The 27,880-nt window shown below is 36.2% G+C and overlaps 3 protein-coding genes across 12 annotated transcripts; all 3 read left to right on the top strand.

The window, feature by feature from the left end:
* Positions 1 to 297: 297 nt before the first annotated feature.
* LOC114727051 (protein PIN-LIKES 3-like) lies at positions 298 to 13,201 on the top strand. Of its 2 annotated transcripts, XM_028913776.1 has the most exons (11): positions 298 to 474; positions 9,695 to 9,918; positions 10,508 to 10,587; positions 10,700 to 10,824; positions 10,949 to 11,070; positions 11,160 to 11,396; positions 11,783 to 11,875; positions 12,001 to 12,101; positions 12,192 to 12,244; positions 12,354 to 12,539; positions 12,777 to 13,201. In XM_028913776.1, the coding sequence occupies exons 2-11, from the start codon at positions 9,784 to 9,786 to the stop codon at positions 12,899 to 12,901; spliced, it is 1,257 nt and encodes a 418-aa protein (XP_028769609.1). In that variant the 5' UTR covers positions 298 to 474; positions 9,695 to 9,783; the 3' UTR covers positions 12,902 to 13,201. The 2 variants fall into 2 exon arrangements, with proteins under 2 accessions (XP_028769609.1, XP_028769608.1); XM_028913775.1 differs by lacking the exon at positions 298 to 474 and having other exon boundaries at positions 9,545 to 9,918.
* Positions 13,202 to 17,464: 4,263 nt separating this feature from the next.
* On the top strand, positions 17,465 to 21,942 carry LOC114727047 (protein PIN-LIKES 3-like). 2 transcript variants are annotated; one of them, XM_028913761.1, is made up of 10 exons: positions 17,465 to 18,001; positions 18,423 to 18,502; positions 18,616 to 18,740; positions 19,564 to 19,685; positions 19,775 to 20,017; positions 20,345 to 20,437; positions 20,900 to 21,000; positions 21,079 to 21,131; positions 21,249 to 21,434; positions 21,546 to 21,942. In XM_028913761.1, the coding sequence occupies exons 1-10, from the start codon at positions 17,867 to 17,869 to the stop codon at positions 21,668 to 21,670; spliced, it is 1,263 nt and encodes a 420-aa protein (XP_028769594.1). In that variant the 5' UTR covers positions 17,465 to 17,866; the 3' UTR covers positions 21,671 to 21,942. The 2 variants fall into 2 exon arrangements, with proteins under 2 accessions (XP_028769594.1, XP_028769593.1); XM_028913760.1 differs by having other exon boundaries at positions 20,336 to 20,437.
* Positions 21,943 to 22,632: 690 nt separating this feature from the next.
* On the top strand, positions 22,633 to 27,620 carry LOC114727049 (protein PIN-LIKES 3). 8 transcript variants are annotated; one of them, XM_028913765.1, is made up of 12 exons: positions 22,633 to 22,688; positions 22,998 to 23,075; positions 24,087 to 24,234; positions 24,635 to 24,714; positions 24,834 to 24,958; positions 25,269 to 25,390; positions 25,478 to 25,708; positions 26,040 to 26,141; positions 26,363 to 26,463; positions 26,687 to 26,739; positions 26,849 to 27,034; positions 27,237 to 27,620. In XM_028913765.1, the coding sequence occupies exons 2-12, from the start codon at positions 23,053 to 23,055 to the stop codon at positions 27,359 to 27,361; spliced, it is 1,296 nt and encodes a 431-aa protein (XP_028769598.1). In that variant the 5' UTR covers positions 22,633 to 22,688; positions 22,998 to 23,052; the 3' UTR covers positions 27,362 to 27,620. The 8 variants fall into 8 exon arrangements, with proteins under 8 accessions (XP_028769598.1, XP_028769601.1, XP_028769600.1 ...); XM_028913768.1 differs by having other exon boundaries at positions 22,648 to 22,890; positions 25,478 to 25,696; positions 26,049 to 26,141; XM_028913767.1 differs by having other exon boundaries at positions 22,648 to 22,890; positions 25,478 to 25,696.
* The last annotated feature ends 260 nt before the right edge of the window (positions 27,621 to 27,880 follow it).

Genomic DNA, 27,880 nt, shown 5'->3' with positions numbered 1-27,880 from the left:
TGGAGCTATAATCTTCCCTCTCTAATGAAGAAGGTTATGAGCTTCAAAAATCAAAACCCCCAGGCTGTCTAGAGGGTGGATATGTGTCGGTACTCTTAACTAGAAGAAAAGATTAAGACAGGAAAAAGAAAAAAAAAATAATAATAACCTATTATTTACCTTTTATTTAAACCCTTCAATGTTCAATATTAAGTCTTTTATTTGTCCTCTTTAGCTGAAGATGGAAAGCACGGCTTCTTAACCACATTCATAGGAGGCAGCACTGACCAGCACACTTAAGCAGAGTTTTTACTTATTTTCTTCCTGAAAAATTGATGGACTTGGACGAAAGAGGTATGAATTTGATGGTGCAAATGGAAGAAACATGATAAATCCATGTTGAAAATAAGCTCAACGCAACATTGGGGATTCTTCAACAAGGTTTCTATGGTTAATCTGATGGCTTTCTGCCTGTTCTGAGATATGTCTAAAGAGGTAAGGTTTCCCGTAAATTCTCGTCAGTATGGCAAGAAATATGTGGAGATTCCAGGAGAGGGATGAAATTTTACTAATTTTATCTGCTAGAAGTTTAAACTTGGATTACAAAATAGTTTATTATTACATGCAATCTCTTGATGAGAGGATATGGTAATTGGGTAGTTCCAACCACCCAATTACCATATAAAACGGCTGGATTAGAAAGTAGCCTGTTGGTTAAAAGGGCAGAATTTTTCAGTGGTACTGGTTAGATAAACTTTAACAGTAACAAAACAGTAATAATCTTGTTTAAAGCATAAAAATGACTTCCAACAATAAATTGACGAAGTTAAAGCATACAGCCATAAACTAGCATATGAAGCAATTATGATATGTGTCTCGTCAACTTTATAGGCTCAATTTTGTAATAATGAATAATACTCCTCCGGTCCTTAATATAGGACCCAATTGTTGAGTTGGTTTTGGTCCTAAATATAAGACCCATTTCTCATATTTATCAATTTTCTCTAAATTATCCCAATGGATACTCCCTCAACCATAATCAAGTAGAAGAGAGAGGGGTATTTCTTTTTTTCTTTTTTTTCAAAAGAAAGCTCAACAACTCAACAACAATCCCTCCTCCACACTTGATCAATACATTGTCCTCAATGTTAAGATAATGTGAAATGAAAATAGACAAATATAAATCAAGTGATCAGAAGAGATGGCCGAATCAAGAGGAAACAAAACAAACAACTACTAAACAGAAATAAACAGCTACAACTACAGCTACTGGAAAAGTTCCCTCCCCCACACTTACTCCTAACTATCTCAGCAAACAGATATCACCAGCAATACAACATAAAGTAAAAGAGTAGGGTGGAAGGGAACAACCGGGTGATCAGGGAGGTCTGTGATTCTCATGGTAGTGCTTCAGTAGATGGCCGTTGACTTGTGAAGTTATACCGGTCTCCTCATCTACGAGCTCTACCGTGCCAAAGGGATATACTTTAGTAACTCTAAACGGACCTTCCCACTTGGTGACAAACTTCCCGGGCATCAGCTTCAACCGGGCTTTAAACTTTAGAACCTTGTCACCTTCATGAAACTGCTTCCTCAGAATCTGTTTGTCATGAATCATTTTCAGCTTGTCTTTGTAGATTCTGGCATTGTCGTAGGATTCAAGTCTCATCTCTTCAAGTTCCTGGAGTTGCATCTTCCGATTGATAAGTGAAGATTCGAGATCTGCATCACATGCCTTGATTGCCCAATAAGATTTGTGCTCGATCTCCATAGGTAGATGGCAAGCCTTGCCATAGAGCAACCGGAAAGGGGACATGCCTATAGGGGTCTTGTAGGCAGTCCTGTAAGCCCAAAGAGCTTCCTCAAGCCTTTCACTCCAGTCCTTACGGGATGGTTTCACGATCTTCTCAAGTATTCGTTTCACTTCCGGTTAGAGACTTCAGCTAACCCATTCGTCTGAGGGTGATAAGGAGTGGCCAGCTTGTGATTGACTCCATGTTTAGCCAATAGAGACTTGATGGTCCTGTTGCAGAAGTGTGTTCCTTGGTCACTGATGATTGCTCTTGGAATGCCATACCTGCAAAAGATATGAGAACGTAAGAACTTGGCAACAGTAGAAGCATCATCTTTCCTAGTTGGCACTGCCTCTACCCATCTAGACACATAATCTACTGCAAGTAATATGTATGAAAATCCAAAAGACGAAGGGAAGGGACCCATAAAATCCATGCCCCACACATCAAAGATTTCACAAAAATGCATAGGTCTTAGAGGCATCTCATGCTTCCTACCCAAACTCCCAAACCTCTGACACTTATCACAAGACTTGCAGAAAGAATAAGCATCCTTAAATAGAGAAGGCCAATAAAAACCACACTCTAAAACCCTCCTAGCAGTCCTATTAGCACTAAAATGCCCCCCACAAGATAAAGAATGTGCAAAGGTAAGGATAGAGTGGATCTCATTATTTGGAACACAGCGTCTGATGATCTGGTCACTGCATTGCTTCCACAGGATTGGAGCATCCCAGATATAGTATCTTGCCTCCCTCTTCAGCTTATCAATCTGAAATTTAGACATAGAAAGAGGTATAAGGTCAGTGACAAGATAATTAACTATATTAGAGTACCAAGGCTCATGAACAGCCAAGGCAAAAAGTGCAGAATCAGGAAATGAGTCAATAACAAGATCAGAAGAGTCAACTCCCTGTGTGCCTTCAGGTAACCGACTAAGGTGGTCAGCTACATGATTCTCTGCTCCAGCTCGATCTCTAATCTCGATATCAAACTCCTGTAGCAGCAAAGCCCATCTCAGCAGTCTAGGTTTAGACTGAGGCTTCTTAAATAGGTACCTAACCGCTGCATGATCTGTAAAAACAACCACTCGAGAGTTTATAAGATACTGTCTAAACTTATCCAAAGCAAAAATAATAGCAAATAGTTCCTTCTCCGTAGTGGTATAATTCACTTGAGCGGAATCAAGCGTCTTGGAGGCATATGCGATGACTCTAGACTGTTTCTCCTCCTTCTGTCCAAGCATGGCACCTACTGCAAAGTTAGAAGCATCACAAGACAACTCAAAATGTAAATTCCAGTTAGGTGCAGTGAGAATAGGAGGTGAAACAAGCATAGATTTCAAAGTGTCAAAAGCATGTCTACACTTATCATCAAATTTAAATTCAGTATCTTTTTTCAATAAGGTAGAAAGAGGCAGAGCAACTTTACTAAAATCCTTAATAAAGCGCCGATAGAAACCTGCATGTCCTAAGAAAGACCTCAAATCCTTTAAACAAGTAGGATAAGGAAGGGATGAAATAACTTCAATTTTGGCCCTATCAACCTCAATCCCCTTTTGGGAGATGAGGTGACCTAGGACTATCCCTCTATCAACCATGAAATGACACTTTTCAAAGTTTAAAACCAATTTCTTATCAATACACCTCTCAAGAGCCTGTTCTAGGCTATTCAAGCACTCATCAAAACTCTCACCATAAACAGTGAAGTCATCCATAAAAACTTCCATGTTTTGCTCTAGAAGATCACTAAATATCGCCATCATACACCTTTGAAAGGTGCCTGGAGCGTTACACAACCCAAATGGCATCCTTCGATAAGCAAAGGTACCAAAAGGGCATGTGAAGGTAGTCTTGTCCTGATCTTCAGGAGCGATAGGTACCTGAAAATAGCCAGAAAAACCGTCAAGAAAACAATAGTGAGACTTTCCTGAAATTCTTTCCAACATCTGATCTATAAAAGGTAATGGAAAGTGGTCCTTTCTCGTAGCATCATTCAACTTCCTATAGTCTATACACACTCTCCAAGCATTTTGAACCCTAGTTGGAATCAGTTCATCATTTTCATTTCTCACTACTGTGATACCGCTCTTCTTTGGTACTACTTGTACCGGACTTACCCACTCACTGTCTGATATGGGATAGATGATCCCAGCACTCAACAACTTTGAGACTTCCTTCTTAACCACATCCAGAATGAGAGGATTCAGTCTCCTCTGTGGTTGCCTAACTGGCTTGGACCCTTCATTCAAAAGGATCCTGTGTGTGCAAACTGAGGGATTAATCCCCGGAATATCCCCTAAAGACCATCCTATAGCCCCTTTATGACTCTTCAATACAGAAATCAATCTTTCTTCTTCAGAACTACTCAAAGAACTGGAAATAATAACAGGCAATTTAAATCAGCAGCAAGAAAGACATATTTCAAATTAGAGGGGAGGGGTTTCAGTTCTAAATCAGGAGGTTGCACAACAGAAGGAACTAATTCTTTTATGTCAAGTGCATTCAATGCAAGTGGCATGTCCATATGGCTTAGGGAAGGAGATATAAGCTCATCATGATGTGTATGTCCTCCACTTCCCAACTCAGTGCCATTCTTGGATGACCTACAAAAAGAAGGATCGGTATCAATTTTATCAACAGAAACATCAAGTAAATCACAAGGAAGAGTGGGATTAGAAGTGACTAAGTGAGTAGCAATCTTTTGCTAGCCTCTTCTAATGTTCCAGCACCACTCAAAGGAGAAGCTATCGGTGTAGCTTGTGTAACAGCTCCTTTATCATCAGTTCCTGCAAAATCAACAAACTCGCCTTTCTCAAGGCTATCATCAAGTGTAATGTTCAAGGCAGAATCACAGTTAAGACAAGATGATGCATCAAAATCATGAGAGATGGAAAGGAGGTGATCAACTTCTAAACAGTTAACACACACCACGTCACCATAACATGAGCAAAAAGAAGAAGAATGAGGGGTAGATAAACAAGTAAATGCATCATCATGCTCAACAATCTCACCATACCAGTCATGTTCATGCATCTCAGATTCATGCAAATCATCAACATCATTAACAGCACAATCAATCAAATTAACACCCAAGTAAGAGCAATCTGCATAACCTTGACTCATAGCATCAGAAATGTTGAAGGTAATCTGTTGGTCCCCAAAACCCATGGTAATGACCCCGTCTTTCACATTAATTATGGTTTGGGCTGTTCTAAGAAAAGGTCTTCCTAGAATCAAAGTGCTATCGGCTTTAATCTCATCAGTCATATCTAGCACATAAAAGTCAGCTGGGAACACAAGACCCTTCACTTGCACAAGAACGTCCTCAAGAAAGCCCTTAGGATGTCTCACAGTCCTATCAGCTAGACCTAGCACAACACTGGTGTCTTTCAAGGCATGAATACCCAAACTCTCATAGATAGAGGTAGGCATAACATTTATGGCTGCACCTAAGTCTAGTAAGGCATGTGAAATGTTTGTTTTGCCTATGGTACAGGGAATAGTGTAGGAACCCGGGTCTTTACACTTAATAGGCAGCTGTGGCTTGAAGATAGCACTAACACTAGACCCCAGTTGGATTCTCTCACTATGCCTATACTTCCTCTTGTTTGTACATAGATCTTTCAGAAACTTAGCACACTTAGGCATCTTCTTAATCAAATCAAGTAATGGCACATTAACCTCAAGTTTGCTAAACATTTCAAAAAGCTCATCATTATCTTTCTTTTCAACAACTTTCTTACTCATGAGATATGAATGAGGAAAAGGCAAGTCAGAAATATTTACCTCATCACCTTTGGAAGATGATCCTTTCTCTATTGGCTCTTTGGATTGAATGGAGGTCTCTTGAGTGGCCTTGGGAATGTCTTGAGTGGTTTTAGAAGGAGGAGACTCAACTTCTATCTCTTCATCAACCGGTTCTTCACCCTCTTCATCATCTTTGAATTGCACTGTCTTAGCACCAATTTCCTTACCGCTTCTCAATGTAATTGCATTCAAAGATTTAGGATTTATCACCGTGTTGGAAGGCATTGAACCACTAGCCTTAGCTTGCTGTTCACTCACACCATTTGACAACTTAGTGACATAAGAAGTCAAATTAGAGGTTCTAGTTTCCCATTGCTCCATCCTATTCTCTAGGGCTGCAAATCTAGCTTCAGATTTAGCTTCAGACTTAGATATGTGCTCAGTCATTGCCTCAATGCCCTTGAGTATTCGAGAGAACCGCTCATCATCCTTAGACTGTGATTGCTGTGGGGTAGACATGGCTCTAGAAGATTCTCCTTGTAACCCTCCATAGTAAGTTTGCCCTTGAGGAACCATATTCCCTTGAAACCCTTCTTGAACCTGCCTATTGTCACCTCCTCCCCATCGGAAATTTGGATGAGCTTTCCATCCTTCATTATATGTGTTTGAGTATGGGTTCCATTGCTTGGATTGATTGGCCCTTCCTTGATACATGGCAGAAACTTCCTCATATCTATGAGGGCAAGCAGCAGAGATGTGCATAACAGAATTACAATGCTCACAACTAGGTGCAGTCATCTCCATAGAATTAGGAGTCCGAGTGTCAACAGGGGGAGTGTGAGATGCAAGCTTATTCAACTGTGTAGTCAAAGCAGCAATTTGAGAAGTGAATGTGTCCAATTGAGGAATGTGGACTGAAGAAGGATTAGTATGCATTGCATTGACATTTTTAGACTCCCTGATGCTATACTGTTGATGGTTCAATGCCATTTTCTTGATAAGTTCCCATGCCTCCTCAGCAGTTAAATCAATAAGAGAACCCCCAGAAGCAGCATCCAACATCCCCTTATCTTGGGTCTTAAGTCCATCATAAAAGTATTGGACTAACTGCTCATCTGGAATCTGATGGTGTGGACATCTAGAAAGCAAGTCCTGAAAACGGTTCCAGTAGTCATAAAGTGACTCATCATAATCTTGCTTTGCAGAGTAGATCTCTTTTCTCAATGTAGAAGTCCGGGAAGCAGGGAAATACTTCTCCAAGAATGCTTTTCTGAGGTTGTTCCAGTTATGGTAGGCATCTGCCATATAACTAGGCAAGCTCATGTACCATTCTCGTGCTTTGCCCTCCAGAGATAAGTGGAATACCTTCCAAAGAACCTCATCCAGATTAGCCCCAACCGGCTTCATGCTAGCACATACCATAGAGAGAGATTTCAGATGTTTGTACGGGTCCTCACCTGTCAAACCATAAAATTTAGGCAAATTATTAAGCAGTGGACCTTTAATCTCAAAATTAACATCAACATTAGGGCATGCAACATTAAAAGGATCATAATTTGCATCAGAAGTAGTGGCTTCCCTAATAGTTCTTCTTCTAGGGTTATCTCCATTATTCTCTCCTATTCTGTCATGCTCCCCATTATGTCCATTGCCCCCTCTCTCATTACCACCATTGTTGTTACCATTAGGATTATTAACTGTTTCCATTATGTCACCTAAGTCAACCACCAAATCTAGATCAGTTAAATTGTCTAGTTCAACCTCACTAGTCCTTTCTACCCTTGAGTCTTGTCTAACTTCTCTTAAAGAACTTTGAAGCTCAAGATTGGAAGGAACTAGGGTTTTAGACCTACCCTTTCTTGGCATAAACAATCAATCAACCAGAAGCAATAAAACAAAAGAAAACAGATGAATGCAATGCAATGCAAGTGTATGCGTATGAGAATGAAAAATGCAATGAATGAAAAATCAAGATATTTAGTTGTATTTTTAAAATTTTTTTTTTTATGCAAAGAAAGAAGAAAAAAAAATGCTATGAAAAATCAATAGAAACAAATGCAAACTACTAAAGAAAATGCAAAAACTAACAAAAATGAAAACTAAAAAGGCTCAACAAATGAACCCCAATCAAGGCTACTTGACACTTAATTACTAGGGAACCAATTTCTTGGCTCCCCGGCAACGGCGCCACTTGAAGTTGAACTGCCCTTAATTGTCGCTTTGGGGTTACTCCAAAAATTAACCGAATTAATGCAATATAGTGCACAACTCGGGTCGTTTCACTTTGAGGAGCCGAAAACGAAATTAAACCCTAGTAAATAAATGCAAGTAACCTAAACTATAAAAAGAGATTTTTGATTTTGAAAAGCTGTTAATTAAATACTACGAATCAAATTGAAATTAAAATACTTTTTTTTTTATTTTTTTTATATAAAAGATGATTGAAATAATGAAGATAAAGAAATGAAAATGAGACACACAAATAACACTGATAAAAATCAATCCTCCAATTCAACAACGCAGGCAATCATCACTCTAAAAGATGTGGGAGTTAAAAACAATGAATTAAGAATTATAATTAAGCTTTTGATCCAACAACCGAGCCACCTCGAGTTGCCACAAAATATTTTCCTAAAATCCCAACTTACTAACTGCAACCAGAATAGTAAAATGGGATTAAGGATGCTAAAAACCAATGCTTAATTAGAACTCTTAAATCCAAAATAACAGAATTAAAGCTAGCAAGAGACTATATGATCCAAAATTCTAAGCCACCTTAGAAAATCACAATATATTAACTCCAAAATCAATACAAATGTCATAACCACAACATCATAATTGAAATCAAAGCTATAAACAGCCCAATGTCAAATGCTAAACAATAATCCAGTCACAATAATCCCCAAATATAATCAAATTAAGCAATACAATTATCCCAACAATTAGAAAAACTATCCTAAGACCTAGGAATTGTTAAACAATTATTGAGTAGGAAATTAAAGCAACTAAACTCCCCTTTGATGATCCAAGCTCCTGCCATTATTGTTGAATTGGAGAATCAGATAACCTCAGCCACGGACTGCCATGAAAAATGTTGTAATCAAAATTCTGCTGCAAAATTCCATGGAGGAACACTGGTCACGCCGTCAGCTCCCTGCTTCGTCGCCCAACGTGTGTGTCGCGTCTTGTTGCTCTGTTTTTCACTTCTCAGCCGCCGTCCAGCGTCCGCTCTGTTCCGTGTGTGCTGCTGGTTCGCCTGGTTTGCTGCCCCAGGAGAAGAAGAAGATGAAGCCGCCGGTGATGATGGGTGCTGTCTCTCTCTTCTACTCCAGGTCCGTGTTCGCCGTCCAGCGTCGCTTGCGCGTGTGTTGCTCTTTGTGCGCCGCTTCCTCTTTTTCTGTATCGTGTGTGTTTTTTCTTCTACCGCCACCAGCTCGCTTCGTTTTTGCGTGTGCGCGTGTTCGGCGCTCTCTTCGCGTTCGCTGGAGATGATGATTATTAGGTTGGGGCAAAACGCAACGTTTTGCCCCCAACTTATTATTATTATTTTTTTTCTTTTTTTTTTATTTTTTTTTTTATTTTTGAATCTTCTAAGAACCTGCAAGCAAAATTCAAGGATAAGGTAGCATTAATTGTCCTTAAAAATCAATTAATCATAATTAAATCAAAACATGACAATTTTGCCCCTATAAAATAATAATTCAAAATAAAACAAAATAAATCAATTAAAGCAAAAAGGGACTAATTAAGCTGACAAAACTCATATAAAATATACCAAAATATATAAAAATCATTGAGTTTGTCAGAGGGGTATTAAGGAAGATAATTATATGGTATTTTAGGAAAAATATGTCACATTTATTATAATTAACTAACTTACCTAACTTCCTTAATATAATCAAATTAGTTAAATGGGTCTTATATTAAGGACCGGAAGAGTACATGAGCTAAGAGCTGCTCATATATGTCTTTCTCGGTTGCTCTGTTTGAGTACATTTCTCCCATTTTGAAAAACTAGTGGAGGCTCGGTGCTTTCCACTTATGGATCATGGAATTGGGACGTCTGTTTTCTACTAATCATCTGTTTACAAGAATACAAATTGATTTTCTCAACCATGTTTAGTGGCCTTATTAATATACTGATGTTCATGCAACGCCAACTCTATCCCTCAGCCAAGCATCAGCAACGTGATTCTTTCATTCTCCACTCCATCTTTCCAGAACACTTGAATTTAGTTCTGGGAATAGAAAAAGAAAAGGCAATGGAGTTCTGGAAACTCTTTATTGTTGCACTAATGCCAGTGCTCAAGGTACTCTTGATTACTGCCGTTGGAGCATTCATTGCGCTTGATCGCTTTGATATCCTCAAAGACCATGCCGGGAAGCCCCTGAATTGCGTAAGCTCCATTGCTCAGATATTATAATTTCTTACCAGCCAAGCTAACCCTTTCAAGACTGCTGCTGATTTTTATGGTACTTGGCAGTATATAATTTCTCCTTGTTAGAGCTTTTGACAAAGTTCTATCTGGTTATCACGTTGCTTTGTGGAAATTGAAAGAAGGTTGAAAGACACGCAATTCAAATAGATTGTTTCTTCTTCTTTGCATTGTTTTGTTTCTTGAGCAAACTCATGAAAGCCGCAATGATCACAAGTGATAGGGTGATGCCGAATGATACTATGTATCTATAGAAACGGTGAAAATATACCCATAATCGTCAGAGTTTTGTTCCACAATTTGCTGATACAAAGATACAACACGTGTTTCTTGCATTCTGATATCTATGAAGATGCAAGTGACTGCAACGAGCTATTATAATGCCCGGAAATAGTTAAACAGATTATTGCTAGCAACACAACATGGCGGGGATTAATAATGACTCTTAGCTTTATTATCATGATTTTTGTCCCTTGATTTTAAACACAAAATATTTGGTGACGCATAGCAACTACTGATCCAAGGACTTTTTTTTTTTTTTTTTTTGCAGATGGTATATTACGTATTCGCTCCCGCTCTTCTTTCCAGCAGCCTGGCAAAAACGTTAACATTAAAGAGCCTGGTTATACTGTATGATAGTTGCTCACTACTCTCTGCATTTTCTTTTCTAGCCATACCATTCGTTTTCAACTCATATAATTCAAGATTTGGTTTAACTGACATGCTTTAATGAATTACATAGGTGGTTCATGCCCATAAACGTTCTCCTCTCTTTTACCATTGGGACAGCGTTTGGATGGTTAGTTATTAAAATAACTAGAACTCCTCGTCATCTGCAAGGCCTTGTGTTGGGGTGCTGTAGTGCAGGCAGGTTCACTTATTGATTTGTAATTCACTTTATCAATTCATCAACTTCACATAGATCATCAAGCCATTGTTGAACTCGGCTGAAAATAAGTTTTCTTTGTCTAATGTGGTCTGATCTGATCAGGAAATGTGGGAAATTTGCCTCTTATCATAGTTCCAGCTCTCTGTAAAGAAAGCAATGGTTCTTTCGGAGATGTGGAAGTTTGTTACAGAAATGGGATGGCTTATGTTACTCTGTCAATGGCAGTATGATACTTAAACTTGAGAGAATCAGGAAAATTTAAAAATGCCCCACTCTTTTTTCCCTTTTCAATCTCTTATTTTTGCTCTTTCAGGTAGGATCGATTTACATTTGGAGCTACGTGTACAACATTGTGCGCATATACACATGCGAGAGTTCCAACTTAAACAAAGTAGATGGTTCCAGGATAACTTCAGTGTCTGCAACAGAAAGAGATCCGGAAAACCTTTCGAACTGTTCCACAGGACAATTGGTCAATGTAGAGAAATTTTCACCGGAAAATAATCAGATGGGTCAACTTGAAATTGGATTTACAAACAGAGAAGCAAAGGTTATTTTGTGGTCTGATAAAATTAGTTGAAACATGATGTGCACTCCTTTATTGAATGTGTTTGTTTCTTCTTACTGCCTCCAGTGAAATGCCAAATACAATTCTTCGGATGAATTAACATTATTCATTTGGAGACACTATAAAATTCGCTGTTTAGAGAATCCAAATTAGAATAGGAGTGAGAAAAACTTCCCCTTTAGTTTTAGGTGCTAAAAGCATTTAATTGTAGAAATTTTGATTCTACAATTGCGTCATTCTCTCTTTTAATTTCGGTCTACTTTATAAGCTTCACACTTTAGGAAGAGGAACCCCCTTGCACTTTTCTCAGATATAACAAGCAATAGATTGTAAAATTCTTTATACTACACTTTTATAATGTGTTGCAGGTACCAAAAACGGAAAAGATAATGAAACGGTTGAAAGTGACAGCCGAAAAGATCAACCTGAAAGCATTATTTGCACCTCCAACAATTGGATCGGTATGCCAAAAACTGCCTAATTTTCTTTCATAGTCTTTTTTCCCCCTACTGTTTCATTCAAATTGATCGAAACCTTGTTAGTTTGTCCTAACAAGGAAACTTTCTCTTCTCCTTTGCTTTTATAGATTGTTGGTATGGTAATTGGCATAGTCGCTCCATTTCAAAAGGTATTAGTTGGTGATAATGCTCCCCTTCGTGTAGTTGAAGACTCTGCATCCATGATCGGGTAAGCAATTTTTCCCCTTCTTTTTGACTTTGCCTTGATGTGGGAAAGCAAGGTTTTTTTAACTCTTCTGTTCATATACTGGTTCTGTAGTGATGCAGCAATTCCTGCGATGACCTTGCTAATTGGGGCGAATCTTCTCAAGGGTAAGCAATCATTAAGATGAATTATTTCATGCGGGGTAAAGTTCAGTTCGGCAGGTAATTTTATGAATGATTAAGAACTCAAAGACAAGATATGGATTTTTTTTTTCAGGATTAAAAGGGTCAGGCGTGAGGATTTCACTGATTGCTGGTATCATAATTGTTCGATTCATTGCACTGCCAGCAGTAGGCATAGGCATTGTTAAAGGTGCTGTCCATTTTGGCTTGCTTCATCCTGATCCATTATATCAGTTTGTTTTACTGCTTCAATTCGCTCTTCCGCCTGCAGTTGCCATAAGTAAGTGATTTGATGTTCTTCTCTAAATGATATTAACATCCCATAAATTTGCCTTCTTGAAGATGCGATCTTTGTTTTACTGCTTCCAGTCGCTCTTCCACCTGCATTGCATTCTTATCAGAATATATCTGCTAAACTTTCCAGTTTCAGTTCAATCCTAATTGATAGCAAAATTTGAAGCATTTGTTGTTTAGGTTTTTTTTGTTCGGAAAAGTATTAAAGTTAGGGGATTTGCAGGTACAATGACACAATTATTTGGGGTTGGTCAAGGGGAATGCTCTGTTATCATGCTAGCAACTTATTCCTGTGCTGCAGTTTCGCTTACTCTGTGGTGCACATTCTTTATGTGGCTTGTTCTCTGATACTTCCTGTCTCAATACCTTTTCTGGAAGCTCCAAACAACGCAGATTAAGATTCTAATCCTTGTTGCATAGGTTCCTATCTTATGCAGAATGAGAAAATGGTGTTACCATTAATTAGCTTATGATGTAAAAATGTAGATATTATCTCAAACAAGGTTTGTAATTTGGTGAATTTGGGATAACTTGGGAGTTGGGATATAGTTAGAAATTTGAATAAAGCCTTAGTTTGAGGATCACGTTAGCTTGTTGGACAAAATTGAGATTGCATGTGTATTTGAAAAAAATAAAATAAAAGTAATTGTTACTTATTTTTAATTCTAAATATAAGATCTCGTTATCTAATTTATGACAGTTAAAAAAATTAATTAAATTAGTTATTTATCATTATTGTGTATAAAAATGTGTGTCACTTTCATGGTACGTAATATTGCATGCGTATGGTTGACAAAACCACGGTGCTTTCATGATTAATTAGATAAATGAAAAACTGTTTCCTTTTGGAAATGAGAATAAAAAAATCAACTTCGATATGAAGTTCAATCAGAATTTTACTTATGTCATAATCCTAACCATTGAATGTGCTCCATTAATTCACCTTTGAAAAGCAAAAGTAATTAAAGTTTAAACTTGTAAAAGTATCACTATGATAATAGGAATAAGAAATTTTTTTTAATTTTTTAACTATGGAGATTGAAGCCCATTCCGCATTCCCCTTTAAATTTTATAATTCAGTTTGGTTTGTGTTGTCTGATGCAGCAAAATCCAACTTCCATTCTCTCACGTATCTTTATTGTGATGTAAATGTTGATTTTAAAAGCCTTTAAATATAAATTTTTTAAAAGACATAAATCATGGATGTATTAATTAACAAGTGCTGGTTTCCTGTAAAGCACCCGTTAGAATAATAATCTTTATAATTTACTACTACCTGTGTTTAATATACTCCTATGATCCTATTTATAGTCACTTTCAACATATTTTATATAAACCAAGAAAAACTTTAAATTTTATTAAATCTCATTTAAAATTCAACAACTTTTCAACTTTATCTCTATTTAATATATATTATACCTCATGTAAACAAAGTCAGCGCAATAATTAATGAAGGGTAAAATTGTACATCCATGCAAAAAATTTCTCTGAGTGCCCTATAAATAGGATCAAAAAATGTGTTCTTTCTTTGCCCTATAAATAGAACCAGAGGAGTAAGAGCTAGTTGATTAATTTGTGTAGATTAAAGAAATTAGTTAAATTAGTGATTTTTGTAATAAATAAATATTGTCTTTCTTGAAATACTCTTGTTAATCAAGTGTCATTTGATGAAACATTTAATATGTACAATTACTACAATGACTTCTTTGAAAAAAATAGATAAATATGAAAAACAAAGTGAATTGGATTCTTATATTTAGATTAAAAGTTAAACTAACTTTTATATTAAGGATTGAAGATAATATTAAGTTTTCAAACTCGTTGAGAAGAGCCAACATGGTTGGGGAACACTATGTTGTTTGGGTTGGAATCAGTTTGAGTGCTCATCAAGACAATAGATATCCCAAACTCATTAGATGTGTACTGTTCAGATTTGATATGAACGGTCTGCTCATAAAGAAATGAAAGCATGCATGAGCCAGGAGATTCACGAAGCAGAAGCGCACACGCATCATTGGCTCCCTACAATGAACTCCATTTTTTGTACGTTTGAGCTGTGTCATATTCCTTGCCATAGAATAAGCTCCACTGGTTTCCAATTTCACTTTTTGAAAAGCAAACAATAAGTAAAATTAAAAAAGTATTACTAGTCACTAGCAGAAAGGTGTATTTATTTATTTTCTGGTTAAAAAAAGGTATATCTATTTATATTTAACATAAAGTACATTCCCTTCATTTTCTACTCCGTTTCTGGCTTCTTGTCTTGAGCCCCCAAAATGGCAAAAACCATCTTCGTCCATCCCTTATGTTATGCGCCGTGCGAATTGTGCCAAACACCCGACATCAAAGAATGGTCTTATTTAAACAATGGGTGGATGTTTTTAGAGCCTCCTTATAGAGGGCCTTGTGGAATCTTACGCGTCGCTTATCTTATGAATCCAATACTCCGTGATATTATTTTTTATTCATATTAAACTCTAATATTTAATATAAGAACTAATTTAGCTTTTAATTTTGTCTTAAATATAAAATTTCAATACACTTTATTTCTCGTATTGATTCATTTTTTCTAAAAAAAATCATTGTAGTAGTTATACATGTTAAAGATTCTATAGCTAATACACATACTTAATAAGGATATTTTAGATAAGATAACATCTATTTATTACAATTAACTATTTGTGATTTTAAAAGCCTTTAAATATAAATTTTTTAAAAGACATAAATCATGGATGTGTTAATTAACAAGTGCTGGTTTCCTGTAAAGCACCGGTTAGAATAATAATCTTTATAATTTTCTGTGTTTAATATACTCCTATAATCCTATTTATGGTTACCTCCAACTATTTCATACAGATTAAAAAAAATCTCATACTTCATTAATTCTCATTCAAAATTCAACAACTTTTCAACTTTATCCCTATTTAATACTCTTCCGATCCTAAATATAAGACCCTAGTGTGTATAAGGGTCTTATATTTAGGATTGGAGGAGTATATATTATACCTCATGTAAACAAAGTCAGCACAATAATTAATGAAGGGTAAAATTATACATCCATGCAAAAAATTTCTCTCAATGCCCTATAAATAGAACCAAAAAATTTGTTCTCTCTCTGCCCTATAAATAAGACCATAGGAGTAAGAGCCAATTAATTAATTTGAGTAAATTAAAAAAATTAGTTAAATTAGTTATTTTTGTAATAAATAAGTGTTATTTTTTTTAAAATATTCTTGCTAATCAAGTGTCATTTGATGAAACATTTAATATGTGTAATTACTACAATAACTTCTTTGAAAAAAGTAAATAAATATGAGAGAAAAAATGAATTGGATTCTTATATTTGGATTAAAAGTTAAACTAACTTTTATATTAAGGATTGAAGATAATATTAAGTTTCAAAACTCGTTGAGAAGAGGCAACATGATTGGGAAACACTACTTGTTCGGGTTGGAATCAGTTTGAGTGCTCATGAGAACAATAAATATCCCAAACTTATTAGATATATACTGTCCAGAGTTGATATGAACGATCTGCCCATAGAGGAATGAAAGCATGCGTGAGCCAGAAGATTCACGAAGCAGAAGCGCACACGCATCATTGGCTCCCTACAATGAACTCCATTTTTTGTACGTTTGAGCTGCGTCATATTCCTCACCATAGAATGAGCTCCACTGGTTTCCAATTTCACTTTTTGAAAAGCAAACAATAATTAAAATTAAAAAAGTATTACTCGTCACTAGCTAGCATATTATAGTAATAAGTAAGAAGCAGAAAGGTATATTTATTTATTTTCTGGTTAAAAAAAGGTATATCTATTTATATTTAACATAAAGCACATTCCCTTCATTTTCTACTCCGTTTCTGGCTTCTTGTCTTGAGCCCCCAAAATGGCAAAAACCATCTTCGTTCATCCCTTTTGTTATGCGCCGTGCTAATTATGCCAAACACCCGACATCAAATAATGGTCTTAATTAAACAACGGGTGGATGTTTTTAAAGCCTCCTCATGGAGGGCCTCCTGGAATCTTACGCGTCGCTTGTCTTATATATCCAATACTCCGTGACATTATTTTTTATTCATATTAAACTCTGATATTTAATATAAGAGTAAATTTGACTTTTAATTTTGTCTTAAATATGAAATTTCAATACACTTTTTCTCTCATATTGATTCATTTTTTCTAAAGAAGTTATTGTAGTGGTTACACATGTTAAAGATTTTATAGCTAATATACATACTTAATAAGGATATTTTAGAGAAGATAATATCTATGTATTATAACTAACTAACTTAACAAACTTTCTTATTCTACTCAAATTAGTCAACTAGCTTTTATATTAACGATCGGAGGTAGTATTATTTATAGTTTAAGGTGATGGATGTATTATAATACGATTAGAATGTTGGAAGTATCAGGAAAATAACATCCTAGTATTAGATACACTATAAATAAAATTAGAATACTGTTAGATGTACCAAGAAAATAATATTATGGCACTGAATGCTGCTTTACTTTAAATAAAAGATGAGAGTAATACAAAAAGCTCATCTCATTATTATTATTATTATTTGTGCTATCCTCGTGGCCTTAATTATGTAGTGCATGAACCTTTTGCTGCCCCCTCTCTCTGCATCTTTCATGATCGTCATTTGAACACTTCTATATTAAAAAAAAAAGAAAAAAAAGAATGAGATCCATTCCCAATGACTCTCAGGTGGAGCAGTAACATTACAAGCATAGTGCCCTACTACCATCATCTTCCGCTCTTGCTTGTTATTTTCGTAGCGCAAGTACAGAACAGAGCATCTGTTAATTCCTTCCTTCTTTCCTTTTCCCCACTCTTACATCATGCATTCCCTTTTCTTCTTTCCCTCCCCTGTTTTGTAACTTTTAGTTTTACAGGTAGTGGACTTTCGTGTATGATCCAATCAACCCTTAATTCTCTAATTTTGACCGTTTGACTTTTTTCTGGTTTTGGCCTATTCTCTCTGTTAGATTGTTTAGTTTTGAAGATTTATTGATTAGAAACAAACTTGTACCTTAGAATATCACTGTGTTGCTAGTGTTTCGAGTATCCCACGGGTTACTGCTCCTGAATATGCTATGATATGTTATGCAGACGCACGCACATACATAACACAACACATGCTTCTGAAGACTCAAATTCTTGTCTCAGGCCAAAAAGAATAATGATGATGTTCACTTCATATTCTTGTCTCAAATTCTTGTTTCGCGAAATTAGATGGTGAATAAGAGGACAGAGGAAGAGAGGCATATTCATTTTCCTTGTTTTAAAGAAAGAGGACACCATGGAGTTCTGGAAACTCTTCGTTACGGCGTTAATGCCAGTCCTGAAGGTGCTCTTTCTGACTGCTATTGGCACAATTCTAGCACTGGATCGATTTGGTATACTGAAAAAGGACGCTAGGATGCACCTAAATACTGTACGTTTTATCCTTTCCACTTTTTCTTTCTTCCCTTGTTTTCTGTTCTCTTTTTGTCTAGTTTGCAGAAATGGATGAAGGATGAAAGCTATATTGCCCTTATGTATGTGTATGTGTCCCCCCCCCCTCTCATAATCCAAAGGAAGATGGTAAAAGGGAGGGGTTCTTACACGACATTCATACTTGAAAACTTGATGACAATCATCTGCTGCAATATCTGTTAAGTGCTAGCTGTTATTGCTAAAATCACAAGAAGCTGACAGTTTTAATGATTTAATATATTTCTTTTCCTTTTTTGTCCGATTATTGAATTGTCAGTTTCTGAATATGTTTCTTTCCCTGTGAATGACAAAAGGATGGAGGGAAAAGGAATATGTTTTCATAACAACTAACATGTGCAGTTCCCTTTTCTTTTCTTCAGATGGTATTTTTTGTCTTTACTCCCGCTTTTGCTCTCAGCAACCTGGCTGAAGCCATTACATTTAAGAGCTTAATTATGCTGTATGTTTCTTTCTCGCTGATCCATTCATTTCTTTTCCTTTTCTTTTCTAAGAGGGAAGTTTATTTTTCATTCATGTCTTATATTAGTTCTAATGCTTTCATTATTCATGTAGGTGGTTCATGCCATTGAATATTCTTCTGACTTTTATCATCGGTTCTGCTCTCGGATGGTTACTTATCAAAATAACCAGAGCTCCTCGTCATTTGCATGGGCTCGTGTTGGGATGCTGTGCAGCAGGCAAGTTTCCTTATGTTAGGTGTTCCTTTTCTAAGGGTTAATACAACGTTTGGTCCTTATAGTTTGCCTTCATTTTGCTTTTGGTCCCTAAAGTTTCAAACCGGAGTTTTTGGTTCTTAAGTTTGCTCCGTTTAAAACCGTTAGTCCCTCTAATTTAAAAAAGACTTGGTGCTTGTGTTAATGGTGTTAATAATGTGGATGTGTCTTTAACACCGTTAGTTCCTGAATATATATTAGAGAACTGGTTTTTGGTCTTCTCTGGTACATATTCGGGTTGCTCCCTATATTTTGCTAAATTACCCTTTTCTGAACTGTTTTTTTCTAATATATATTCGAGAACTAGTCTTTGATATTCTCGAGTACATATTTGGGCCGCTCCCTATGTTTTGCTAAATTATCTTTCTCTGAACTTTTTTTTTCTCTAATATATATTTGAAAACTAACAGTGTTACAAACACATCAGTATCATTAACATCGTTAACACAAGTACCAAGTCTTTTTTAAATTAGAGGGACTAACAGTTTTTAACAGAGCAAACTTAAGGGACCAAAAGCTCCGGTTTGAAACTTTAGGACCAAAAGCAAAACGAAGGCAAACTATATAGACCAATCATTATATTAACCCCTTTTCTAACAATCTTATAATTTCTTATATGCTTAATCACAAAATTCATCATTGGAACTAAACCTTAGACATTTTGGTCATGGAGCTCCGGATGTATCATATCAAGTGCCAGTTTAACTCAAAATCAATGGCAAGAAAAAAAAAATTTGTTAGGCCAAGGATATCATGTTTACGACTGTCTTGGGTTGGATGTCAACAGGAAATTTGGGAAACATGCCTCTTATCATAGTTCCAGCTGTATGTAAAGAAACAAGCAGGCCTTTTGGAGATGAGGATGCCTGTAACAGAAATGGACTGGCATATGCTTCTCTATCCATGGCAGTAAGGCATTTCTTTTGAACCAAATGGAAATCTTTAGAACCCCTGAACCACTATGAAACCTTCTGTGTTTCTGATTTTGAGTTTTTCAGCTGGGAAACATTTTCATATGGACTTATGTCTACAACCTTGTCCGTATATCTTCATGCAAGAATTCCAAAGCAAGCGAAGTTGATGATTCCCCAATGAATCCTGCATCTTTGCCTAAAACCAGTCCTGATAACATTTCAACATTTCCAGTTGGAGCAGTGGTCTTTGCAGAGAATATCTCACAGGCAAAAGACTCTGCCAATGGACTTGAAATTGAGATTGCAAGGCATGACAGAGTAGGAAAGGTTATTTTACATTCTTTTATAATTTAAAGCAATATGTTCATTCTACTATAGTGTGCATATTTATGTCTGCTTTGGTCTTTTTGCTACTAAAATTTTGATTATTTTTGTACCTTTAATGTCAGAGAATTCATGAGAATGATCATGATTTGTCCAAACACTATTTAGCGGCAAAGCATGAGTAGTCAAAATCAAGTGCAATAGAAAAGAAAAACTGCTTATAATACCATTTCCTGCTTTATATTTGGCCAGTGAATAACAATTGCATTTACATCTTTACATATAATAAGGCATGGAAGTTTTGACCTTACATTTTTCCAGAGTTCGCAGGTAACAAAACAGGCAAAGTTGATGAAGCTATTAAAAAAATTAGCAGAAAAGATCAATCTTAAGGCCCTGTTAGCACCTGCAACAGCTGGATCGGTATGACACAGAGTTTCTTTTACACTACTTGTGTTGCTTCTCTTGATTAGTTAAGAAAGATAGGAGTGGGGTGTGTGTGTATAAGTAGAGATATTATATGAAGAATAATAATGCGCACTGCTTATAGAAAGTTCATAGTTGAAAGAAAATGAGTGCTGAAGTAAGGTTGTTCTGTAACTTATATGCGAACCAAGTGAATTTCTTCTGAACAAGACAGCAGGAATCAAAATGTAAATGGGCAATTCTCTGAGACTTAAGTGTGCCATCTTTTCTTGATGTAAAATTTTTAGACTAACCCCAGCATAGCCATATGTTCACTTTAATACGTGAAAAGGAAAAAAATTGGAAGAAGCAATGAAAGAAAAGTAATTTCTTTTCAAAAAGTCATTTCAATTAGGCTATTGCTTACCATGCCTAATTATTTGCTAGCAAGAATACCTCCTCTGACCCTTTCCATTGTAGATCATCGGCTTAATGATCGGTGTAATCCCTCAATTTCAAAAGGCATTAGTTGGTGATAATGCTCCTCTTCATGTAATTGAAGACTCTGTATCCATGCTTGGGTATGTAGGCTTTTCTATCTTGATCGTGCTCAAGAAAACTTATTTTATATACAGCTCAAACGTGTCTCTGATGTGCAGCGATGCAGCTATTCCAGCTATGACCTTGTTAGTTGGGGCAAATCTTCTAAATGGTAATCAAGAACATGAGCTTTTAGTCTTCAATTTCCATTCTGTTAGGTTAATTTCCATTAAGTCATTTCTTTTGAAAATAAACAAGATTTTAATGACAGATGCTGGATTTTCTTCAGGTTTGAAAGGATCAAGTATGCAACTCCCAATTATTATAGGGATCATTATTGTTAGATATGTAGCCTTGCCGGCCTTTGGCATAGGCATTCTTAAAGGTGCAATCCATATCGGCTTGATCCACCACGATCCATTGTACAAGTTTCTTTTACTGCTTCAATATGCTGTTCCCCCTGCAGTAAGCATAAGTAAGTTGATTTCCCAATGAAACATGTCATTTTCTGATTGAATTTGGAAGCATCTTTGCTGATAACTTAGTTGGGTTTATAATGACCTGTTTACTTGTATGACTTTGTCAGGTACAATTACTCAGTTATTTGGGGCTGGCGTAGGTGAATGCTCAGTCGTGATGCTAGCAACTTATGGCTGTGCCTCTGCTTCGCTGACTCTGTGGTCCACATTGTTCATGTGGCTTGTACTATAGAGCTTTTCTGCTGCATTCCCTTTCTTCAAACTTGAAAGCAAAGCACATTGGAGTCTCAAAATAGGAAACTAGGAAGAAGGAATGTGTAGCGCAAATTCCAGCAAACAAATGAATTACGCTATCGTGGTATCAATGATTTACCAACGAATGCATTTTTTTTTTTGTCATTTTGATATTTCAAATTCAAATGTTGTTGTCAATCTAGTGGCCACCGCTGCTGGATTGGTAATGAACAGTACAGTCCACTATGTTTAATTGCTGTCTTCTCAGAAGTGTCCGCTGACAATGCCCATTATTTACCCCAATTCTGATCATAGTCCCACGGTATTTAATTTAACGATTATCTTTTAAAGTTTTTTTACCGTAATGTAAAACGAAGATGATATCTTTTAAAAAAAAAAAAAAGCACCAATTAACAAAAATATTAAATAATCTAAATTAAATTTATTTATTTTTTTGATGGCAAACCAAAGAAAATTTAAGTAGTTTCTTTCTTTTTTTGGCCAAAAAAAATTTAAATAGTTTCACTGAGTTTCCAAATTAATCTAATTATATCAATGGTTGAGAGGTCATGGTTTGATCTTACTTGTAATCTCATGTCATTAGTACTTAATAGCTCTAAATTAAATAAAATCTAATTATTACTAATTTTGAACTCGAAAAGAAAATAGCCAATAGTGGGTGTCCTACTTGCGTAAGCCTGTTGGGTACGTAGTTGAGAGAGACGCACATGATGCAATGCATTTAATCCAACATGAACCTTAATGGAAGGTTTTTTTTTTTTAAAAAAAAAAAAAACCCATGATTTCTAATGGGAGGGAACGTAATTCAGGTGCTTGCTTCTTTCCTTCCACCACGCTGGCTACTTTTAAGGAAAGCTGATTTATCTCCTTCGTTATAATTATCTTGGTTATATATGGAGCACTTTGCAGAAGATGCCACAAGGATGAAGCAAGGCTTACTTTAGCCAAAATAGTGGGACTGTCATCTTCTCATTGGCTTACATGTGTACTAAGATGTAAGAACAAGCGAGCGTCGCTGTTCACTCGTTTGCAATATCCTCAACTTTACTCCATTCTCTCACGTTTTCTTCTCCATTTTATTCTTCTGCTCTGTCTTTTAAGTTTTATCTCCCGCTGGCTGGGTATAGAAAGCCTGGTTCTCCGTCTGAAAGCTTTCTTTTGCATTGAGGAGTTTGGTTCTCTGCACAAGCCCCTCACGTATCATTCGATGTCTACAATTATCAGTCATAATCTTTCTTTTTCTTCCAGTACAACAGAGTCCTATCTCCACAATCTTTCTCATTCTTGTTCATGGGTGATTTCAGGACACGCTTTTTGATTATATCTGCTGGTTTTTGTTTGCTAAACAAGTGAAAAAGAATGAGAATAATCAAGCAGCTTTGGTAACTTTTGCTTCTTTTTCCTCTTTTATTTCCCACTCTCGACAACGATGAATGATGAGAACAATGAACCCACTCTCTAGTCCACAGTTGTCCTCGCTAGTCACCTTCCATGCATGCAATTAAACTGTCTGTCATTAACGTCTGAAACCGTAGGGTCTTGATGTGGGAACCATATGGGAGCTATTTAAGAAAATTTAAAGCAGAAAGCTAATTCCAAGATACTGTAGAACTACTGGGATCGAAGTTTTGATTTTACCAAAACAAATTACAGCCCTAAAAGTTCAAAGCAGTATGAAGGCACTATCATTGAAACTTCAACGGGCCCCAAACCCAACTGTTAACAGTTAGACCGCACGTCAATCAGTCCCAACTGTTAACAGTGAGACCGCACGTCAATCAGTATTTCTATCTGAAAGGTCCAGAACATATTACTAGCAAAGGAGGACTGCCAGAGCCTTATGGGCAAATTCATGCCAGGAAAAGGACAACATAGAGAGAATGGACAGGGACCATATTACTAAATTTTTACCAATAATTATCAAACCAAGTCGAAGGGACCTCTTGCAAAACTTTCTTCCTTTGATCCATCGTGTTTGAATCAAACGAAACCACTGTGAAATCTCTCGATCAAACGATAGCTATCCCTACCGCTAAATCTATTTGCCTAAAGGTTGATTGGACGTTCAAGTTCTGCACTGGCCTTGGCGTCTTTTTCTACGTGACCCTGAATTTGTCACCAGTAGATAAAAGTTAGTGACTTTAAAGATCAAGGGATCCTTTCACATTAATGCATGTCGCGAGAATTTACAAAACCAGTTCTTCAATTCTAATCGCGTACAGACTTTCGGTCAAAGGACGACGGTGCTTCACTTAGTAGCAATAAATATGCAGTCAATTAGTCTCGTGAATGTTTATTCAATATATTTGGATTAATCATATAAATTGTTGTTTACACAGCTGATATTACCAGACCTTTTTTTTTTTTTTTTTCTTTTCCCATGTTGTAATTAGGGAAAAAGACACCATGCACTTCTGGAGTCTCTTCTTTACTGCACTAATGCCAGTCCTGAAGGTACTCTTGATCACTGTTGTTGGGATAATTCTAGCTCTGGATCGATTTAGTATACTGAAGAAGGATGCCAGGAAGCATGTGAATTCTGTAAGTTTCATCTTTTTCATTTCTTTCATTCTTTTTTGCGTGTTTCTAAACTTTTAGAATTATGTTGTTGTTCCTTGATATAAAATTTTCATACAATATACATTAGGTTTTCTGCTCTTTTCAGAATCAAATGAAGAATAAAGACCGGTCATGACCCTTGTATTACTTTTTGTGGTTTTGAACGCGAACAAACAAAAAAGAAATGGTAAAAGAGAAGAGTTCAGATATTCATAATTGATGACTACAGTGTAATATACTGTGTCAGAGTGAAAAATTTTTATCCAAAGCCACTTGCTACGATTGCTAAAATTCATAAACAAAAGGATAGAGAAGAAAAATTGCATTATGTATTGTCAACAAATAACATGAGAAAGTCCCTTTCATTTTCTTTTTGTGTCAGATGGTATTTTTTGTCTTCATTCCTGCTCTTGCACTTAGCAACCTGGCTAAAGCCATGACGATTAAGAGCCTTGTCATGCTGTATGTTCTTCTCTCACCACTCGTTTTATTGTCTTTTCCTTTCTTTTCGAAGTTGGAAAATTTAGTTTCTGTTATTTTCTTTTGTTAGCTTTTATTTAAGGCCTCCACTAAATGTGCAGGTGGTTCATGCCATTAAATGTTCTTCTCACGTTTATCATTGGGTCTGCACTTGGATGGTTACTTATTAAAATAACAAGAGTTCCTCATCATTTGCGAGGGCTTATTTTGGGATGCTGTGCAGCAGGCAGGTCCATGTATAGACTTAAAGTTTCTTTTCTGTTCATTTCATTATACAAATCAAATTTACTTAAGCTTAGTAGAGCCTTCATTAATATTTTTTTAACCCGTGCTATAAGCCTATAACACAGTCCCACCATACCGGGCAAGGATCAAACACAGGAAAATTTAGTCACATCATATCAATTATCACCAGTTTAACTCCAAATTGCTAAACAGATCAAAATTTCCTGTTTTGGAGACATAGTAGATGAAGCAAGAGAGAGACTTGGAACTAAGGATGTTGTGTTTCTGACTATTTTGGGTGATGTCAACAGGAAATATGGGAAACATGTCTCTTATCATTATTCCTGCGATATGTAATGAAGCAAGCAGTCCTTTTGGAGATAAGGATGTCTGTAACAGAAATGGACTGGCATATGCTTCTCTGACCCTAGCAGTAAGACACTAACTTCCAAACATTGGGAAATAAACATGTTTATCAGTGGGAAAACTTTGGAAAATTTTCTAATTTGAAGTTTTTCAGCTTGGAAACATTTTCATGTGGACTTATGTCTACAACCTTGTCCGGATATATTCATGCAAGAGTTCCGATGCAAATTCCCTAGTAAAGCCGTTGTCTACACCAGAAACTGATCCTGAAAATTCTTCAGCATGTTCAACAGAGCCATTGGTCACTTCACAGAACACCTCGCAAACAAATGACTGTGCCATTGGACCTGAAACTGGAAGTGCAATGCTAGAGGTAGATGCTAAGGTTGTTCAACATTCAAATATAATTTAAAGCAATATGTTCACTCTATATTGTGTATATTTTTAATTTCCTTTGAACCCTTTCAATATTGAAGGCTCGATTTTTAATACGCTTGGTTTAATGCGAATGGAATATTTGAGACTAACTGTGATTTGTCCAAATGACTATTTAGGAGAAAAACTTGAGTAGTAAAATACGACTGCAACATAACATGCTTACTTATAATAACATTTGCCATTCTGCATAGTACCTGATTGACGAATAATGAATATTATGGCATTTGCATGTTTACGTGTGTAATGGCATTGAAGTTTTGATTTTACATTTTTTTAAGAGTTTGCAGGTAACAAAACAGGAAAAGATAATGAAGGAATTTAAAGCACTAGTGGAAAAGATGAATCTGAAGGCCCTGTTAGCACCAGCAACAATTGGATCAGTATGACAGTAGTTTCCTTCAACGCACTTTTTTGTTGTTTATCTTGATTAGTTAAAGGAGAGATATTTATAAACTTCAGCATGAAGGAGACATGTTATGTGAAAAAAATGACTGACAAAAATTTTTCTTTCTAAAAGTTCTTCCAGTTAAGCTATTGATTACCAAAACCTTTGATTGCCAGCAAGGATACTTCCTCTGACTCTGACCTTTTCCACATGTAGATTATTGGCTTGATAATTGGTGCAGTCCCTCTATTTCATAACGCTTTAGTCGGTGATAATGCCCCTCTTCGTGCGGTTGAAAACTCTCTATCCATGCTGGGGTAAGTATTGCATCTGTTTTCCTTCCTTTTGCCCAGAGTCTTGTATCTTGAAGACCATAGCTTGATATGGGACTGAGGTTTCAGCAGGCAGACTAAAAACACAATATACTCTAAGTGACTCTCAGAAGAAATCTTGCATGGAGGAAAAAAATGCCAAAAGAAAATTGGTTATCTTATTTTAGACAGCTCAAATATGTTATATAATTTCTTTTTTTATTTGCAGTGATGCTGCCATTCCAACTATGACCTTGTTAGCTGGGGCAAGCTTACTTGATGGTAACAAAGGACATGAATATTTGGTCTTCAATTTCAATTTTAAGTTTATTGAAGTCACTTCTTCCGAAAATAAACAACAATTTAATGACAGTTACTGGATTTTCTTCAGGTTTAGAAGGATCGGGCATGCAGTTTTCAATTATTTTTGGAATCCTTGTTGTTAGATACATTGCCTTACCCCTATGCGGTGTAGTTATTCTTAAAGGTGCAATGCATGTCGGCATGATTCACCCAGATCCATTATATCTGTTTCTTTTACTGCTTCAATATTCTTTTCCACCTGCAATGAGCATAAGTAAGTTCATTATGCTACTTAAATATTACAGCCTATCCTTTCTTACATTATTCTAATAGGTCAAATTTTTCTCTGTTTTTGTTTTTTCCATTAAGAAAACAGTTTGGTATTCCAGGATTGGCTGCCTTATACTATGCCCAAGCTTTTTCCATTTAATTCTCCAGAAATGATTAAACCATTTCTTGCTTTCATGACTATGCAGGTACAGTGACTCAGATGTTTGGCGCTGGTGTGAGTGAATGCTCACTTGTCATGCTAGTAACTTATGCCTGTGCCGCAGTCTCACTTACTCTGTGGTCCACATTTTTTATGTGGCTGGTATTATAGCTGCATTCTGTTGCATTGTCTCTTCTAATGTCTGTCTCCCTTGCAAAGTACAGTCTTTAGATTTCTCCAATTAAGAATTGGAGAAAGTGAAGGAAGATTTGGGCAGTAGGAATAAAGTGCAAACACTTTTGTATTTTTTTCCCCTAGCAGAGAACTTCATGGATCATATTTACACTAAAATGATTTTCATCAACGTTCCATAACATATATCGTGATTGTTCCAAGACTGCTTAAATTATGAAGTAGAGAGAATTCCGCTGCTATCCCTCTGCAACCCCTTGGATTACAAACACAGTTGTACACTCTATGCCTCGTGGTGTTGCACTGTTCTTGTGGGTCTAATGTCTCATATCCGTGTTAGTGTTCATATATGATATGGTTTGTTTAAAACAATTCCGGAACCCTGATCATTGTCTGTATTTTATAAAAAGAGAACCATAAAGTGAAATGAGTTTAACAAGAAACAAGAAAAGAACATAAATGGTTGTATGTTTATCCAGCTTTTAGAATAACAAGTTA

The sequence above is a fragment of the Neltuma alba genome, unplaced genomic scaffold, assembly GCF_004799145.2.
Source record: "Neltuma alba isolate B1F8T4 unplaced genomic scaffold, ASM479914v2 tig00012431_pilon, whole genome shotgun sequence".
Lineage (NCBI taxonomy): Eukaryota > Viridiplantae > Streptophyta > Magnoliopsida > Fabales > Fabaceae > Neltuma > Neltuma alba.
The sequence above is the reverse complement of the archived record's forward strand: the minus strand, read 5'-3'. Positions and strand labels throughout refer to the sequence as shown.

What these genes read in the sequence shown, in the direction of transcription:
- LOC114727051 (XM_028913775.1), top strand. Translation starts at nt 9,637, where the DNA reads ATGTTTAGTGGCCTTATTAATATACTGATGTTCATGCAACGCCAACTC. An exon ending in ATGTTACTCTGTCAATGGCA is followed by an intron (nt 11,071 to 11,159) that starts GTATGATACTTA and finishes TTGCTCTTTCAG; the next exon opens with GTAGGATCGATTTACATTTG. An exon ending in TCCGCCTGCAGTTGCCATAA is followed by an intron (nt 12,540 to 12,776) that starts GTAAGTGATTTG and finishes GGGGATTTGCAG; the next exon opens with GTACAATGACACAATTATTT.
- LOC114727047 (XM_028913760.1), top strand. Translation starts at nt 17,867, where the DNA reads ATGGAGTTCTGGAAACTCTTCGTTACGGCGTTAATGCCAGTCCTGAAG. An exon ending in GTTGGGATGCTGTGCAGCAG is followed by an intron (nt 18,741 to 19,563) that starts GCAAGTTTCCTT and finishes GGATGTCAACAG; the next exon opens with GAAATTTGGGAAACATGCCT. An exon ending in GACTCTGTATCCATGCTTGG is followed by an intron (nt 21,001 to 21,078) that starts GTATGTAGGCTT and finishes TCTGATGTGCAG; the next exon opens with CGATGCAGCTATTCCAGCTA.
- LOC114727049 (XM_028913765.1), top strand. Translation starts at nt 23,053, where the DNA reads ATGAGAATAATCAAGCAGCTTTG. An exon ending in CCAGGAAGCATGTGAATTCT is followed by an intron (nt 24,235 to 24,634) that starts GTAAGTTTCATC and finishes TTTTTGTGTCAG; the next exon opens with ATGGTATTTTTTGTCTTCAT. An exon ending in AACTCTCTATCCATGCTGGG is followed by an intron (nt 26,464 to 26,686) that starts GTAAGTATTGCA and finishes TTTTATTTGCAG; the next exon opens with TGATGCTGCCATTCCAACTA.